General features: G+C 40.3%; 1 protein-coding gene across 2 annotated transcripts in view; it reads left to right on the forward strand.

The window, feature by feature from the left end:
- Positions 1–19,019, forward strand: part of tgfb2 (transforming growth factor, beta 2) — a 66,668-nt gene that overhangs the window by 39,151 nt on the left and 8,498 nt on the right. For both annotated transcript variants that reach the window (XM_034230388.1, XM_034230396.1), the window contains exon 2: positions 16,128–16,291. In XM_034230388.1, coding sequence (XP_034086279.1) covers positions 16,128–16,291 — 164 coding nt within the window. The remainder of the gene's footprint in view (positions 1–16,127; positions 16,292–19,019) is intronic.

The following is a 19,019-nucleotide window of genomic DNA, read 5'->3' on the forward strand; positions in this document are numbered from 1 at the left end:
TGTATACTGTTTTTATATTCCATCTCATTCAGTACTGTGAAAAAGGACCTAATCGTGGAAGTCCTAATAGTGGTCTCTAAATTAGACAATTTGAAATACTTTGAGTTCAAACAGGATGGAAAGTAGTACAAATTGTGTGTATGTTAACAGGTCACATGGATCACATGGCATGTAGCATACTAAACCAGCTTCATAATTAAGACATTTAGCTGAGGCATACTTCTTAAGCATCTGCTTATCGCTCATAAAGAAGTAGTCCTATCTCTTTAATGTTGATTTTGTGAACGTGCTGTGTGAAATTTGCCAAAATTGGGAGAATAAGAGCAGGTTAAAGTATCCTGTCACCTTGAGGTTCATAGTGCCTTATGTGTTAGTCTGCTTGCTTCTACATTGGGTGCAAGATCAGACATTTTTTGTATATATGCACGGTTAAAAACCAGCTTCTTTGTACAATGAAATTCCTCTTTTGCCTTCTACTCTTAACACAAGGTATGAATACATTAAGAAATACAAATATAGAAAAATGTTTAAGATAACTTATTTTACAGTATTCAATATAGCGTACAGTCATACATGTGTATGTGTGCCAGTGTGTTTTTGTGTTTGTGTGTAAGTGTGTGTAGTACTCACCAGGACAGCTGATTATAACACACACATACACACACACACACACACACACATACACACACACACACACACACACACACACACACACACACACACACACACACACACACACACACACCACCACACAGTGTGAGAGACAGGTGAAATTAAGATAAAATTGTCAGTACATTAAAGGGAGAGAAAAGTGTGAATGGGTCCAAAATGCCGTTGTTTGTTTTATACACAAAACACTGATTTTGTCCTCATTCAATAAAGGTCAGAACACTTTATTACCTGAAATTCCACATGGATAAGCACCTCCATACGTAGCATTTATAAGCGGTGGGAATTTTATACTGTAAGTAACTTCTGTGGAATAGATTGCCATGCTCAACCAATTGAATCGTATAATTGCTTCACATTTCATTACGTGACCTTGTACTGTTTTACTGTAGTTATATGTTCTCTATATGTCTTCTTTAATTTGTATGTAAAGTATTTTTATCACTCTAAATACTCCTCATCCTCTCCCCTACTCTTCCCCTGTGCATGGTTTACAGAAGTGAGAAATATTCTAAAGTAGGTCAAATAGTTTTCCCTCAAGACAGTCCCGGTATTTCTGCCCTGCAGACTAATATGCAGCCTGTGTTTCCATTCTCAAACAGTAAAAGTGATTCTGAGGTAGTAAACAGTTGCATCCGGTAATACATCTGAGTTCTGGGGAACTTGCACACAGAAGAAGTCAACGCACCATGTCTACACTGGAAGAAAAAAACAGAAGATCCCTGTACAGCTTAATGATGTTACATTCAATCTACATGCTTTTCAGTAATGGTACTTATGGTTTCCGAACAGTTTAAAATATTACACAAAACACCTCATAATATCACCATATGTGTGCGAGTCCAAAGAGATGGTAATGATGATGTCGGTGCCAGAACCCACCACCAGTGCTGAGGAGACACATGTGCACATGTCCATTCCTTCATGCCAGTACATCTGCAAATGCAGTCACAGCTGAATTCCTAACAGCTTGGGATCACAGCGTAATTATTTCACAGCAAATGTTTTCATTTATGCATTCCCACATTTTAAATCTGTTATTGTTCGGCCCACAGATAGAGCTGAATAATGTGGCTGCCACCTGGTCGTGACATGAATAGAGAACCAAGGTTTGGAAAGTACATTTGGAACACCCTTTTCATGGCCTAGAATTAGGTTTAAAGAAAAGAGTGAAGTATTGAGGCTGCCTAAATCCATACAAACCGGATCCAAATCCAACAGTTTTTGTTTGTTCCTGTCTTCAGGGTCACTGTAACGACTCTTTCATGTTGCAACCTCCTACTCCCTGACAGTGCGTAAAGTTGCCCCGTAAAGTTGAGTCCAGTCGCAGCTGGATCATTACATCTCTTCCTCAGAAACCCTCGAGTCTGGCTCAGTGTGGGAAGCTCAAAGAGTTTGGTTAGATGCAACCTGCATCTGAAACTCAGCCGAGGTCAGGAGGCTGCTGGGAGAAGCTGCTGCGCCACACTGTTGCCGATTTAGTAACAGATCCTGATACATTTCACTGTGACTTGTAGTGATGACGGATGGAAATGAGCTCAAAGCTAAATCTGGCATATTTACGCTTGACACATTTTATTGTTTTAAGTGTTCATTAATGTGCATAATCCCTGCTAAATAAACGATTCAATAAATGAACTTGAGGTGCATATCCAGAAGTGGCTGAAGTTGTGCGTAGCAAAACTGCCTTTTTACACATCCAGCAGTTATGGAATAACATGATTATTCATCTAGAGAGGTGTTGGTGTCAAATGTGATTAAAGTCCAGTATTCACTCTTTTTCTGCTCTATTTTAAAGAGGATATATTCTGCTCATGTTCAGGTTCATATTAGTATTCAATGTTTCTACTGTGACATGTCTCCATGCTTTAATGTTCAAAAAGCTCTTTATTTTGTTCATACTGCCTGTGCTGCAGCACCTCTTTTCACCCTCTGTCTGAAACCAGAGCCCAGTCTGCTCTGATTGGTTAGCTAGCCGGCTCTGTTGTGATTGGTCAATAGCTTAGAGATGTCCCACCCCTTAGCTTATCATGTACAATGTGTTGGTGATGTCATTAGGTTATGAAAGTAACAGGCAGGGGGGGGGGGGGGGGGGGGGGGGGGGGGGGGGTGTGAACTCCCTCTGGAGGGAACTTGGGGATTTTAGCCTTTGCAGACTAAACCTTTACAGGTTATCTGGCCGGCTCTGGCGATTGGTCAACCACTTAAAGATGTGTAGCATTAGCCTATCATGTACAATTTGCTAGCCAATAGAAACCAGGTGTTGAGTAGTGCTGTAGTGTGTTACGGAAGTAAACAAAGGAGACAATGGAGGTGTTTCAGGCGGTGTTAGCAATGTTAAGCAATGTTGCAATTGAATATGGTTTTTATAGTTGTGTCTTTTTTCATAGACAAATTGAAATGCTGTTGTTCTACCAATTCTGATTTTCCTGGTCAAATAAAAAAAAAAAAAAAAAATAGGTCTCCTATTATGCAATTTGTTGGCATATATTATGGTCTCAGATATATAAAAATGTATAAAACGGACAAGTCAAATCAAGCAATCTGATTGGTTCTTAGCCGTGATATACTGAGCGTTTATAAAACGGACAAGTCAAATCAAGCAATCTGATTGGTTCTTAGCCGTGATATACTGAGCGTATACCACGGGTAGAATTGTAAGTTACTTTTCACAACAAGTCAGTATCCCTCCCCGTCTGAGAAAAACAGTATAGAGTTGGGCTGAAAAGCAAACTGCCTGCAGTTTGCTTTTCAGCCTGGAACAAGAAAGCAGCGGAGAAGTAAATAAACGGCAACATACAAATCAATGTAAATAAATAGCCAAATAATGGATCAACGCTCTCTGTCTAATATGTTCGCTAGCTGTTAGTGTTGTTGCATAGCAACCACCTCACACTATGTTTCGTGCAGAAGGCAACGGAGGGACTATTTTATTTTGAACATCATTATTTACTAATAAAAACTATTTAAATTAGAGTGTGTATTTTTCTTTCATATTGCACACTTGGTAACCGTTTTATAAAAGCAATAGCTCACTTCAGGCCGCTTCGCGTCGGGCCGAACCACGCCCCTTAGCTGTGATATAATGAGCATATACCACGGCCTGTCGTGAGCTATATTGCTTAAATATAAAAACTATGATGTGTTTTGCTCAAAATACCAAACAGATCATGCATTTTAGACATACCTCATGTCCCTCTGTTTCAGGCCTGTTAGAAAAATGCGAATTGTGGGTCATTAGCTTGAAAAAAAAAAAAAGAGGAGAGGGAGCTTGTGCCTGCTCAGAATTCTACTGGCAGATACAGCTAAATTCTGCAGTGATTAAACACCATCACATTCCAAACCACATCAAGTGGAAACTTTGGCGCTGTTCCGAGTTTGTTCTAATCTGTCAAAATGACAGACTGCTTTCAGATTTTTCCTTCATTGTTAAACAAAATACGTCACGACGGAAAATATTCGGTTAACGCGACCTCTGCATGGCATACATAACACAATGAGAAGTTAAAAAACAAAAATACACCAGATATCTAAACAACAATCCACAAGTTAGAAAAAGGGAGAAATAATTTAATTAAGACCGATAAACAATGATTTATATGATTTATAGAACAAACACTCATGTGCCGATTAATCGTCACATCTTACCACAGGGTCATTTGTAATGTTTTGTGTTCTATATCACACCCATTTCCCCCATATTTCATCAAAGATATGAACTTCATTTCTTATCTCATAGTTATTTTTTTCCATAAATGTAATTTATCTTTCATTCTTCCATCTTGAAAGTTGTGATCTTTTAACCGATTTCTTGTCATTAGTTTAATAATTGCTACTCTTATTAGAATAAGTACATGTATTCCTTTTTCATGGGTAGTGGGTGGAGTAGAGTGCCTTGTTTGGGAACCTCAGAATAAGTCTCTGCTCTATGCAGACGATGTGTTTGTGTTGTCTTCATCAGACCAAGATGTCCCCACTTGAGTGGTTTGAAGCTGAGTGTGAGGAGCTCGGGATGAGAGTCAGTACCTCAAAGTCTGAGGCCTTGATGGTGTCTTCCTGAAAAAAAAAGTGTTCTGCCTTCATGTTGGGAGTGAGTTACTGCCTCAATCTAGTTGAGTATCTCGATGTTATACTCCTGAGTGTTAAGGAGTTGGGCCAATGGAGCCCGTCCAGGCGGCTGGATAAAATAGTTTGGTAAAAAAGCATGGTAAAAGTTATTGGCTATTGACGTCACTTTGCTGGGCAAGCCCCACACTTGCAATGTCAAGCGCCCAGAGTATAGGAGAATTTGCATGCCCAAAGACTTTGGCAATGAAAACACACATTTGGGCTGATTGTCTGCTGCTATTTGACTATTTGCCAAGAGCTGTTGTGCTCATTTCCTCCTGGTTGGCAGAAGTTAGTATTTATTTAAAGACCATAGAAACTGTCATCACCATGAACAATGTGAGTTATCTTCCACAGCACAGATTTTTAGTCTACACCACTGGAAAAAATAACCACATATTAAACATGGAGTTGGTCTAAAGGAAAAGAGAGTGGTCATTAATCACATGGATACTGCAACTGATACTTTCAAATTACACACTATATATATTTATCTTTTGAAAATTGACCCAACCATCACTTTTTTAAGGGACACTACGCTTCTTTTTTATTTTGATCAAAGCTTTTTTTTAGATACATCGAAGAAAGTTATATCTCAGTATTGAATCAATGAAAAATGTCAACATTTTGGGTTATACGATTTTCCCTTTTCTTTCCAAGAGGGAGATAACATTTTCAATCTCATGTATGTGTACATATTTGGTTAGCCTAGCTTAGCATAAAGCCTGGAGGCTGATGGGATATATACATATATTGCACCACTCCTTTCTGCCATGCAGTAAATTATGTGTTCCTGCCATTCAACATTACCTGATCTCCCCTGCTTCCCTGCATACCTTTTTTACTTTCCCATTGGCCTTGCAGTATACTCTAGTTACCAGCTATTTTCTATTTTTGCCTTTTTCCTGTCTGTTTTAACCCTTTGGATGGTTCTTTGGACTTCTGACCCTTTGCCTGATTCTGGATAAGTATGCCTACAGACAGGCTGTAACTGAACACCATTACATCTGAACCTTTATATTAACCTGCCTGATTACCAGCCTCTTAGTTGTGCTTTTTGGTCCAAACCTGGTCATACTGAGCAATTACAATCTATGATGTAGTTCAAGAACATATTCAAAAGGATATATAGTATGACACACTACATTTTATTTGCTGATAATTACCCCAATTAGACAATATTTAAGAATCTAAGCATATGTTTCAGTTTTACCAGTATCATTTACCTACAGTATGTGCAGTGCAGCCTTATTCTGTTCTTACATTTCATATGGAAAATATGTCGTAATGACAGATTAGCCAGAAGTCCGGCACTCAGAGTTCTACTAACTCATTGCAGAGTGGAAGAGAACCTTGAAGCCAGTGGTTTCTGCTGACAAAGCCACCAGTCAGAGAGTTTACCGGCCAGGGAAGCAGAGAGCAGCCTTCTCCCCCCGTGCAGGAAACACCCCTTTAATCAATCCTCACACAGGTTTCTTATAAACTCTAAACGTCCTTTGGTCAGAAACACTTTAGAGGTTTAATTATTTTAAAGATATTAGATACTGACAGATGGGCCTCTGTTTGCTTCCGGCTCACTATGAGGTGTACATTTGTGTCTATTATTACTGTGTCAATGTCATGAAGGATTCTGAAATACATGAAGCACTTTAGACAGTCAAACAAACTGGGGGATTGTGTCCAATGCTCTAAATATAACATATGCTCTTGGATCTCAGGACAGTATTATTATATTATAGTGGAACTTAGTCTACATGGTGATTTGTTCAAGCACAACAAGCAGATGGACATTTTTAGTGCAACACAGCAGTGTTAATACATTGATATTTATACCAACATAGTGTACATAATTTACTGGGAGAAACCAGACAATTGTTCTGGTAAAATCTAACTTTCAGCAGCCCCATGTAGACCAAATGGAATGTTCCTTTGTTTCATAACCTCCAATTTCCTTCGCTTCATTTAAATTGTTGACTATTTAGGTCAGTCCTACTTAGCATATTTGCTACAATGCTAAATATTTGTGACTCAGTTTTTACAAGTTACACATGTGCTGCTTTTGTTACATATTTGGTGTCAATATTGAGGAAATGGATTAAGATTTGGTGGTCATTGTGTTTAATAAAATGTATAGCAACAATAGGTGCCCACCAAACTAAATAGCTTTATATCTAAAATGTTGGACACTTAGGTCAATCTAAAATATGTTTTATCTTGGGGAAGAAGCTATTTCTGGTGGAATAGCACCCATTGACTAGAGTGGCCGCGATCTTTGCGAACGCCGCGGCGTAGCCGTAACCCGGCCGTAACGCGGCCGTAACGCGACGCAGACGGACCCGGTGGAATCTAGGGGTAACCCTAACCGTAACTTAGAGCCAAGGACCTAGCAGGGCAACATGGTTGTGCCATTCATGTTCTCATTATCTAACAGCTAATTAAACCAACAGAGAACAGTCTCTCATATAATCTCTGTACTCCTGTAACTTGGGTTAGTCCTACATCATATGTTTTAGTGCTTTGCCACTGCTATTTGAGGTAATGGGAGTGATGAGTAATGAAGTGACTGATTACGGGAATCAGGGGCCCCGTGATGGCTGTGTGTGACAACCCTCGTGACATCAACTTTTCTCTGAGAGAGAAACTCTATGAAAGCCTTCATGTCACTGTGTGTGTGTGTGTGTGTGTGTGTGTGTGTGTGTGTGTGTGTGTGTGTGTGTGTGTGTGTGTGTGTGTGTGTGTGCGTGCGTGTGTGTGTGTGTGTGTGTGTGTGTGTGTGTGTGTGTGTGTGTGTGTATGATATGACATCACTCGTCTCTCTTCTGTCTTAGTCCCGTCAATGTGATAGAGCGATGCGCACACACACACTCATAGAAACGACCAAAGTGGCGCCAGTTGTGGTGGATCATTTTTATGTCAAGTTTGGATAAATCAGTGGTAATGTGGGCTGACTCCGCTGTATACCGCTGCCTGCAGCCACTCATGCAGTGATTGGCTTGTGGCCCACACTCTCAACCAACCTCTGGAATTTCCCTGCAGATCTCCTTTTACTAGAATACCCAAATGTATTTGGAAATAGAAATGGAGGGTCTGAATTGAAGCAACTTTAAATCATCACAAATAGTGAAAAGTCAAGTAAAATTCTGACTACATTAAACCCATCCCATTTGTGGATGTATGACAAGTACAGCTTTGTGGTAAAGCATTGAAAATAATATTACAACATTTATTTTTAAGATTGAGATAAGAAGATGGATAACAATAATGTAATGTAATAGTGTAATGTAGAGTGCTGGAGTCAGGATATGGTTAGCTTATCTCAACATAGACTTACAGGGGGAAACAGTTAGCCTGGCTCCATCCAAAGTTCTAATGTACATCACCGATGATATACCTGGTCCTGTGACAAAAAATACTTGTGTTGTCCGTCAAGGGTTGAATGTTTGTTTGTCATTGTACAACACAGGATGGTGCAATGAAATGCAGTTTTAGTCCCTTTATGCTATGATATAGTGTGTAGAATTATTTTAGGTATTTCAAAGCCTGTGGAAAGAAGCTGCTCTTCAGTCTGCCGGTGCGATAGTGAATACTGTATTCCTTTCCAGACGTCAGCAGTTTCGACAGCAAGTAAGCTTTGCAAGGGCTCCCTTAACAAAAAGTGATGAATTTATCTGTTGGATTTTGGAATATTGCAGAAATGAAGCTCTGTGACAAACACACATATATGATACATACAAGTTTTGTCAAGTCCTACAACAGGACCTTCACGAGTTAGCACCACTTTTTTTCAAGTGAAAAGCTACCATTAGACTTTAAACAAACTACATCACGATTTCATGGCTGCGCATCAACATTGCTAAGCTAAAGGTGGCTAATGTCCAGAGTGATGGCGGTTAGTAGTATCATAGACACCTTTTAGAAACGGCTGTTTTAATGACACATAGAAGCTTCAGACATTCACCAGTGGGGTATTTACTGACATATTGTATGTGGAACAAATGTGAATATCTCTTGTGTATCAGCTTGTGTTAGCCAGAGACCTTATTTCAGGCATCTGACCAAACACACATTTAAAAGAAAATAATATTTAAAGGTGAAGCGTTGGGAATGGTAAAATGCTTAGTAATTTTCTTGTTTTGAAGACTAATTTCTTCTGAGCTCTCTGAGTTGTCTGAGCATCACTCTACGATTCCAGCCAATGATGGTAGTGTCAAAGTACACATAAGAGTTTTCCTTATGTTGGGGGTTGCAGTAGTGTGAACAGCATGATATCAATAGCTACAGCATTAAACCCCCCCTAAAACCACAAACTGTTGTTCCCACATTACTGTTTACTTTGCTCTGTACACTCTTTACACCATGACACCAATAGCCATCTCAACATTGGGAAAATAAGGGAAAAAGTAGATAATGCTTCACACAGAGAATGGTCAGGTGGTGTGAAAGTAGTCAGCATATCGTGGTAGGATGACATGTTATACAGCTCAAGTTGTTTGCCTGAAGCATACTGAGTCCCTGCAATGAGCTTAGAATTTTTTTTACATATTGACCTGCAGTACAGTCAATATATTGTTTTATTTTAATACTTACATGTAAGTGTCAAACTACACAGATTATTTTTAGTGGCGTGTGAGTGAACTGAAACCTGCCTCAGTGTACCTCAGTGGTTCTCAAACTTTTTCTGTCCTTTGGAGAAAAAAAAAAGTCGGGCCCCCCCCAACACAAATAGTCAAGCTCAGTGGTGGCGCCAGAGATTTCTTTTGGGGGTGCTGTGGGGTAGCTTGACGTTTCATAGAGGGTGCTCAAACATTTAGGGTTTCCCATTAATGTACCGGGCGCTACAGAGGAATTTTCTACTGCAACACTCCCCACGCACACACAGTGTGACAATTACAATGAAGGCTCGAGGCATATAGGTGTAAGCAGGGGTAAAGTGCTATTTTTATAAGTGGGGAGTGGACCTAACATAGGGGGGTCCGGGGGCATGCTCCCCCGGGAAGATTTATTTATAAATATTGAAGTTAAAAGCATCAATCTGGTGCACTTTGAGAGCAAAATGAAGAGATCTATGGATACATCTCTCAACATCCATATGAAACAGAACTGGAAACAGATTTACTTTTTCTTTATGGATATTTTACAAATCACCCTTTAAACTTTGTTCTTGTTTTACTGTCATAATTATTTCATACCTGTTTTTCATTTATTCTCTTATTTTTTTATAACTATAATGATCATATAAACGTGTGCCTCGGAAATAATTGTTTACATCAAAACATTTGAGACCCACTGATATAACTTAGACTAAAGTTAACTATCTAAACACTCAGAGAGTACTTTAGCTCACTGGCGCGCCCCCCACTTTGAGAACCACTGGTGTACCTCAAGGAGTCAGTACACCAAAAACATTTTATTTTATCCACTGTCTGTTTGTTTTTTTAGGGTTTTCCCTTTCCTGTAGTGTGTTATAGTTTTTGGTGCATGTAAATGGTCTACAAAGGCTACAATCCCAAAGTTGCCTCTCACACATATCCCACAGTCATTGTTTAATGACTGGGATATGTGTGAGAGGCAACTTTGCCAATAATAATGATAATAATAATAATAATGATAATAATAATGGCATCACTATGTAACACTTGCGCTTCAACACATTTTAGGTGATGGGCTCTGGTTTCAGACAGAGGGTGAAAAGAGGTGCTGCAGCACAGGTAGTTTGAAAAATAAAAATCTTTTTGAACATTAAAGCATGGAGACATTGCACAGTAGAGACACTAAATACAAATATGAACCTGAACATCAGCATAATATGTCCCCTTTAGTTGTTAATTGCATCGAAAATATTGGTATGAGAGCAAATATCAGTCTTACCCTAGAACTGGGCTCTACAACTGGATGTCCATCAGAATGTGTGTGTGTTTGAATGTGAGTGTGTGTCTGCCATTCCCAGCATGTGTCAGCGTGGGCTCTGCTCAATGCTTCCAGTGTTGTGTTCAAGCACAGCGCACTCATTCATGAGGCTCTGCAGCAGTTTGTGTAAACTGTTCACCTTCAGCTGGTCCTCCAGGAGTTTGAAGTGTGACTTTCTCCATTGAGGAATGGGAAGGAAACAAGAAAGAGCATTGTTAGTGTTGGCTCATCTGCCTCGGCTGCTCACACTGCATACTGCTCAGTGTCGGCCACTGACCGGATGGAGCACAGGGATTAAACATGTTGATGTGTGCTTGTTTGATCAGAGCATTGCTTCGGAGTTCATACAGGTCACACACTTCCCATAGAGCATTGCTGCATCTCCATGTGCTTACTGTAGGTTCTCATTGGTTTGCTAACGGTATGTACAACAGGTCCTACTATCCAAGGTGGATTGCATCACACTTTTAGTAAACTTTGAAATCACTTGAGGAAGTGTTGTTTAACCAATTCACATGTCTTATTCATTCTTACTCACTAATGGTTTTAACCTACAAGTATTATTTATGTATCTGTTTTATTACTGTTAATGTTTTATACAAACTATCCATCTGATGTTGGTGGCTGCAACTTTTGGAGTAGCTCACATATTGTGCTTCCACAAGACCTGCACGATATGACCTAAAATGTATGTCACAATATGTGTTTTGTATTTTGTAGTAGACAATTTTATACAATTAAACGGGATGCCCCACTCTGAAACTTTATTCAATCTCTTTTCACTCTACAGACAATGAGAACATGTCTTAATTCCAAATATAAATGAAAATATGGTAACGGCCTTCATAATGTATGAAGTTAATGTTATGTGATTCATTTAAAAAGTAAACAGCTGTGTTTTTATAAGTTGTGAGTGAACTTTAGGCCTATTCCTACGTAATATTGTACATCTTACCATAGTCTATGATTTCAACCCACAGGTAGAATGAGTTTAAAACACTCTACGCAGCAGACTCTGTTAGACCCAAACTTTTCAAAATGCACTGCTGTAGGAAATGACACATGAAGATCGAGAGCAGTGCTGCACACGCACGGTTCTTGTCAAAACAGACGGTGAAAATGAGCTGCGAAGAGGGGCGAGCAGCAGCACAGAGTTCAGTGGCAGCCTGCACAAACTGCAGACAGTATAACTGTGTCGATGTAACGGAGTTCATCAGGTACTACAGCTACCTGATGTTTGTGCTAAAACCAAAATGTGTTTGTTTATCGTGATAAGATCGCTACTGTAAAATCCTACATCTTAAATAAATTATTGCTTATCTGGTATAGCAACACTTTCAAGATTCAAATGTCTCAACAAGGGTTTTGGTTGGATTTTCATCATTAGGTCAAGTTTAAATCATTCCAATACTTTGATATTTGACCTAAAACCTTCAAAAATACATTCCCATCAACCTTAGCTGTGCTTATAAGCAGTGGTTAGCATGCTCACACATTTAAATAGGATCAGGGACACTGTAAAAATAACCCAAATTAGCTTAAGATCAGAATTGTAACATTGTCACTGTGAATTTGAGCATTTTGACAACCATTTAGCTCAAAGCTGCTGTACTGAAGATCTTCCTGTTGTTCTGACACTCACAACTCCTGGTTGGAGCAAAGGTGGTGCAGCATCTCAACAAATACATGTAAACCCATGCATACATATTACATACATACATGTATATTGGTTATCTGCTGCTGGAGTTGGCAAATATTGGGCAATTATGTTAACTTTGTGTCCTGATGGTAGGCTGAATATGCTGAGTGTAGAGAGAGATAGACACTCTGGAGACAGCCGGCTGAAACACAACAGCGGCGAGGTATTTCTCAGGGGGGTGTGAGGGTCCTGGGAGTTGGCTGGACAAACAGTCAGAAGTTGAAGCAGACAGTAAGTCTTTCTGTACGCTTCATTCTTCTGCCACAGTGTGTTTCTGCTATTATGTCATTTACATAGATACTCCAAATCCACCAAGGATGGCACTTTCTCTCATCAAGCAAATAAAAAGGATTCCCACTGGCCTGCTCACAGCTCTACGTGCAGTACTGTAGAACAGTACTCTGTGCATTCTATCCACAATGTACTCATTCATATGGACAGCAGCATGTTCATATTTGAAAAGCTTGATATGTTATAGCCAGGGTTGGGAGAGTTACTTTGGTTACTTTACTGATTTGGCTTTTCTTACTCATATATTCTTTAAATATAAAGTGTTCCGTTTTCTGAGGAACATTCATGACCATGTATTTGGCGGATTAGTGAAGCTGGATACTAACAATGTACATAGGAAGTCAATTATCCTGCAGGGAGTCGGCTTGCTCTGTTCTTAAGAGACGACATATTTTCTTAAATGTTATTACATGGGAGTATACATAGTGTCAGGGCTGTCTTCATGTGGTCTATAGCTTTGATGTTTAATGAACTGCCAGAGGGGCAAAAACAAGTTTCCATGTCTGTGAACAATAAAGTCGTATTATTCTATTCTAAGGGAAAACACTTTCAGTAAACTGCATGACTGTGCAAATACTTAAGTATTATAGAGAAAGGTTTCAAATGGATCTGTCTCTTATTACTCTTTTCATAACTGCCGCTGTCTGTTAGAAAGGCTGTATCCTGCTTCTTGTGGTTTTCCCTTTCCTGTAGTGTGTTATATGTGTTTTAGTGCATGTTAATGGTCTGCAAAGTCTAAAATCCCTGTGTTCCCTCCAGAGGGAGTTTCTCTTTACTTCACTTTAAAATGTTACGGGGTAAATCTGCATTTTGGTATGAGGACGCACGGCGAAAGTATTAGGGTCCAGCGCCACTGTTGCCAGGTTTAGAAAAAACCCTGTAACACTTGCGCTTGTGGTGAAACAAAATTAAATCAGAGACAGTACATCTAAAGGTTTGACAAGAATTGCCATATTAAAAAAAAAAGTAAAGGACATGAATCAAAAACGTATTTCTCTTGTGTGTCTGTGTTTGTGTGTTGGCCTGTCAGCTGCTGCATGTCTGGCTGCTTGCTGTGGTTGTATTCTCTCTCTAAACACACCGCAGTGTCTTGCTAATCCTGGGCTTCTGCCTTACGTTACAGCCATCATTTTCAGACCTCCGGGCCTCCTGATTCATCGTGCTGTGGGACGCTGACAAACACTTCTCCGCCGCACACATGGTTCTCAGTATTCCGCTGTTCATGTGTGTGTGTTCCACTGCATCTGTCAGACATGGCAACACATGTGGCTGTCAGTGCTGCGCGTGTCCCCCCCAGTGCTGCGTAAGCGTATGTCAAACACTTCCACACACATGGTTCTCAGCAGTGTGTTAGTGGGATTGTGCTGCTGCTACTGTGCATGGCGGCTGTCACTGGGTGTTAGGGTTCATCTGACCTGGCTTTGAAATGTTTGACGCCAGGAGAGATATCATTCAGACTTTAAAGGCACACTCTGGACTCTGCAGGATCTGTTTACTAGTCACAGGGAGTAGAAATCATGAAAATATTAGTTGTTGAAAGTACCTAAGTACATTTACTAAAGTACCGTACGAAAAGGGGCCCTATTCTGATGATTTTCAGGTTCTTATTGTACATTTTCTGTCTCTCTTCTGTAGGGTTGGGAACCGAAACTCGGTTCCAGATGAGAACCGATAAGAAAATGCCGGGTACCGGGTACCCATACAAAATACACAATTTCGGTTCTGCTTAACGGTTCCTAAACGCGGTAGACCCTGTATTCCAGCGGGTCCGTCTGCGCCGCGGTGCTGCGGTGACCCGGTGGAATACAGGGCGGACCTGGAGAATCACAGAACGGTACATTTTTTAAAACGGCATCATATAAATTGCGCTGACAGGCGACAGAGGTCCACAGTTGCCCCGCAGCGATGCTCCCCCGCCCTCCCGTAGACATTTCACGAGCTCAGTCACTTCATAAGACCAAAGATAGGTCGCGGTAAACACTCTGAAGTGAGGCTCCACTACACTAAAAAAAGAAAAGGCAAAGTGTAATGCCTGTTAATAGCTTGCCACAGGCATAGCTCAGTTAAAATAAAGCACAGCTATTGTGCAATACATTTGTATTGCATGTATATTTTTTAGTAACAATTTCAGTTAAAGCTTTTAAGAATAAATATATTTTTGTTATCTAAACGTTTGACCTCTTTATTTTACAATTTTGGAATCGAAACGGGGAATCGATAAGAACCGGAATCGATAAGCAGAACCGGAATCGAAATCGGAATCGATACATTTCAAACGATACCCATCCCTACTCTTCTGTGACATGTCTCCATGCTTTAATGTTTAAAAAACTATTTATGTTTCTCATACTGCCTGTGCTGCAGCACCTCTTTTCACCCTCTGTCTGAAACCAGAGCCCGGTCTGCTCTGATTGGTTAGCTGGCCAGCTCTGTTGTGATTGGTCAATCGCTTAGAGATGTCCCACCTCTTAGCCAATGTGTTGGAGCCAGCCAATAAGTGTGAATGTTACATAGTGATATCGGTATGTTAGGGAAGTAAATAAAGGAGTCCAATGGAGGTGTTTCCGGCAGGGGGGGGGAGAGTGTGTAGAAACTCCCTCTGGAGGGAACACAGGGATTTAACCTTTGCAGACCATTTACATGCACAAAAACCTACAGTATATAACACACTACAGGAAAGGGAAAACCCCAAAAAGCACAATAAGACCCCTTTAGATTAATTCTGATCCTGAGCCACAGCTCAGACATACACAACAGAAAATAGAAAACACAACAACATGTACATCCATGCTGTTGTGTCCGTCAGAACCGCTACAGTTTTTAGCCGTCAACACTCTCAACCCAAACTTTTACTTATTTGTTGACAGGGCGCTGTTTTACCAAAACAGAAATATCCTGATCTGATACTGACTCAATCCAACATATAAGGTGGTGTAGAAATACAAGCAATGTGTTTGTTTTGTATTTATTACCAACAAAAATGTTGGGGATGACCTCTCGTGAATTATGAATTTTCATGTATTCCAATATTTGGATTGTATGATATGTCTTAAATGCTATCACATTAACACACATTGAAAATATAGTGAGCCTATAGCCTGCCTTACTCTTACGATCTTAAAATGTTGTCTTTTCAAAAATGTATTCTTAATCCCAAAGACTCTGTTCTCTATACTTATATATGTATATATACTTTCTGTGCAGCTGTCAACAAACCACTTAAAAGAAAGATATTATTTTAATTTGTATTGGCAGAGTACAGTTCTCTGACACACTGTGAGGTCCCCATCTTTCCCTGTTTTCCGATCCCACATTTTTTTCCAATTTTCAGTGTGGATCACCACAGATAAAGTAATGTCTCCCTGGAGAGATATCGAGTCATTTTGTCTGTTCTCTCGCTAACATTCACACACTTATCCTTAATCAGCCGCTCTCTCTCTCTCCTTTCTTATAGATGTAATCTCTCCCACACACTTCAACCCTTACTTCAGGCGGCTGACGTTTGATGTGTCCTCCATGGAAAAGAACGCCTCCAACCTGGTGAAGGCTGAGCTCAGGATCTTCCGTCTTCAAAACCACAGGGCCCGGGTGTCTGAGCAGCGCATTGAACTGTACCAGGTACACACACTTCCCCCGGGCGGGAACCCTTTATGCAAATAAGAATGAGCAGTTATTACAAAGTACAAAGTACTTATTCGGGTAGAAAAGTAGCAGCGGCAGCAGTATTTGTAAAATAAATTAAGGGTAACATGTAGAATGTAGTGTGGTAGAAGGTAGAACACAGGGGTACACTTATATATAGCGCAGAGATACGTACAGATTCTTGTTACAGTGTTAAGTAGTCAAACTAAGAAGACAGCAAGCAATAATAATAATTTTAACTAGTTACATATTGCACATAGATTTTATTGCACATCAGAGTCTTTGTTTTGTTTGTTTGTGGTATATTGTTGGTTTTTGGATGTTTTCATCATTCAAGAGTTCAATTTATTTGGGCGAGGAAAGGTTTAACATTTATTTTTACTTTAACATCATGATTAGATTGAACGACAACACTTGAACATTGTTATTTTAATGTGTGTAAGATGTGTGTGAAAGCTTCTCCAGATCTCATCCAGCCTAGGAAAATGTGAAACATTGGTTTCCTCAAAAACCTTTACTACAAGCAGTGAGGCTGTAAGCAACACAAGACATGTATTAATAACAGGGTGGATTATGGGCACTGTACAGACACAATTAAAATTAATCTGAATCCTAGCTAACAAGACCATAAACACTGACCAATCAGAGCAGACTGGGCTTTTTGAGAGTGGGGCCTTAAAGAGACAGGCACTTAAAAAAATGTATTTTTATAAACAGCCGGTTAATACATGTGCTGCTGCTGTGATAGATGAGAGCAACGCATCTGGATACTTTCCCTCTACGTAAGGCCACGCCCCTTTTTTGGGGGAAAACACTTGCTGTCACTTTTGCCTGGAAGGCTTCACAGAAACACAACTCAAATCAAATTAAACTCTCCTGGTTAAATAATCAGTAGAACAGATAAGCAGCAGTGCTAGAAAATATCTGGATGCAGCTTTCAAATAAAGGACCCTTGCAAAAGTTATATCAATTGTAACTAATGGAATTGTTCATGTTTTAATGGTATGGTATAATGGTATAATTTGATAATTGATTTACCCAACTCAGATGACGGAAGCCCTAATAACTTTTTACATAGTTCAAGGACTGTGAATCTTTCATTCATTACATATATTGAAAGCACATTTGGAAGGAATCTTTAATGATCAGTATAAAAAGGGGCAATAAATACAGAGAGCCAACCAACAACACACTCAAAGACACGTTAGTCTTGTTTTAAGACAACAGCTAATTCAGACCAACTTTTGTAAATTGATCTTTAGGGTACTTTGATAAACTTAAACACAAGACACGTACTTGTTAGGTTTGGTAAAACATCATAGTTTGGGAAAACAAGTCGTTTATTTTTTAAGTATATTTCTTATGTAACTCGAGTTATGTATGTAAGTTACGTACATGATTTAAGTTGACTTACATATGTTACTCCATAGCTGCCCCTCCCTCTAGAACTCTCTTGACAAACACCCATTACTGCATCATTCTGTCCATGTTCGAATAACACATAAAAACTCTACTTTTAGAACTGCTTTTGTTGTGTATTATATATTTTGACGTAGACCTCCCACGGACGTCTATCGCTCTTTTACTGAATCCCTGCCACAATGTTTTAACAAATATGTATTGAAAAAGTAACACAAGTAAACATGAGGATCTAAAGCTGCAATTACATGATACATGATAAAACAGCTCTTCGTTTGGCGTTGCCTTTGTGTTTCTATGGAGAGAGCAGTGCTGTCTCCCTGTACACAAACTCGCTCGGACCAGTCATTAGCCCGCATGGTTTTTCTTACCACTGCTACGCTGACGACACCCAATTAATTCTGTCCTTTCCCCGCTCAGAGACCCAGGTCGTTGCACGCATCTCTGCTTGTCTAGCTGACATCTCTCAGTGGATGTCTGCTCATCACCTCAAGCTCAACCTTGACAAGACTGAGCTGCTCTTCCTCCCGGGAAAAGATTGTCCCACTCTTGACCTAACAATCAACATCGGCACCTCAGTTGTTTCCCCGACTCAGACTGCAAGGAATCTGGGTGTGACCCTAGATAACAACCTGTCCTTCACTGCAAACATCGCTGCTACAACCCGTTGCTGCAGATACACGCTTTACAACATCAGGAAGATACGTCCCCAGCTGACTCAGATAGCGACTCAGGTTCTGGTCCAGGCTCTCGTCATCTCACGCCTAGACTACTGCAACTCCCTCCTGGCTGGTCTACCTGCATGTGCCATCCGACCTCTGCAGCTCATCCAGAATGCAGCGGCTCGTCTGGTCTTCAACCTTCCTAAATTCTCCCACACCACTCCGCTCCTCCGCTCCCTTCACTGGCTTCCGGTAACTGCTAGAATCCACTTCAAGACACTGGTACTTGCTTACCATGCTGCGAATGGATCTGGCCCTTCCTACATCCAGGACATGGTTAAACCGTACACCCCAGCGCGTGCACTACGCTCTGCATCAGCCAAACGACTCGTTGCGCCCTCGCTGCGAGGGGGACCCAAGTTCCCATCGGCAAAAACACGTGGGTTTGCTGTCCTGGCTCCAAGATGGTGGAATGAGCTCCCCATTGACATCAGGACGGCAGATAGCTTGCACATCTTCCGGCGCAAACTGAAAACTCATCTCTTTCGACTCCACTTCGAGCGTTAGAACTATTAACAAAGCACTTATATACTGATAAAGGACTGGCTTTTCTAAAGCCGGTT

This window comes from Gymnodraco acuticeps, unplaced genomic scaffold (genome assembly GCF_902827175.1).
Source record: "Gymnodraco acuticeps unplaced genomic scaffold, fGymAcu1.1, whole genome shotgun sequence".
Taxonomy (NCBI): domain Eukaryota; kingdom Metazoa; phylum Chordata; class Actinopteri; order Perciformes; family Bathydraconidae; genus Gymnodraco; species Gymnodraco acuticeps.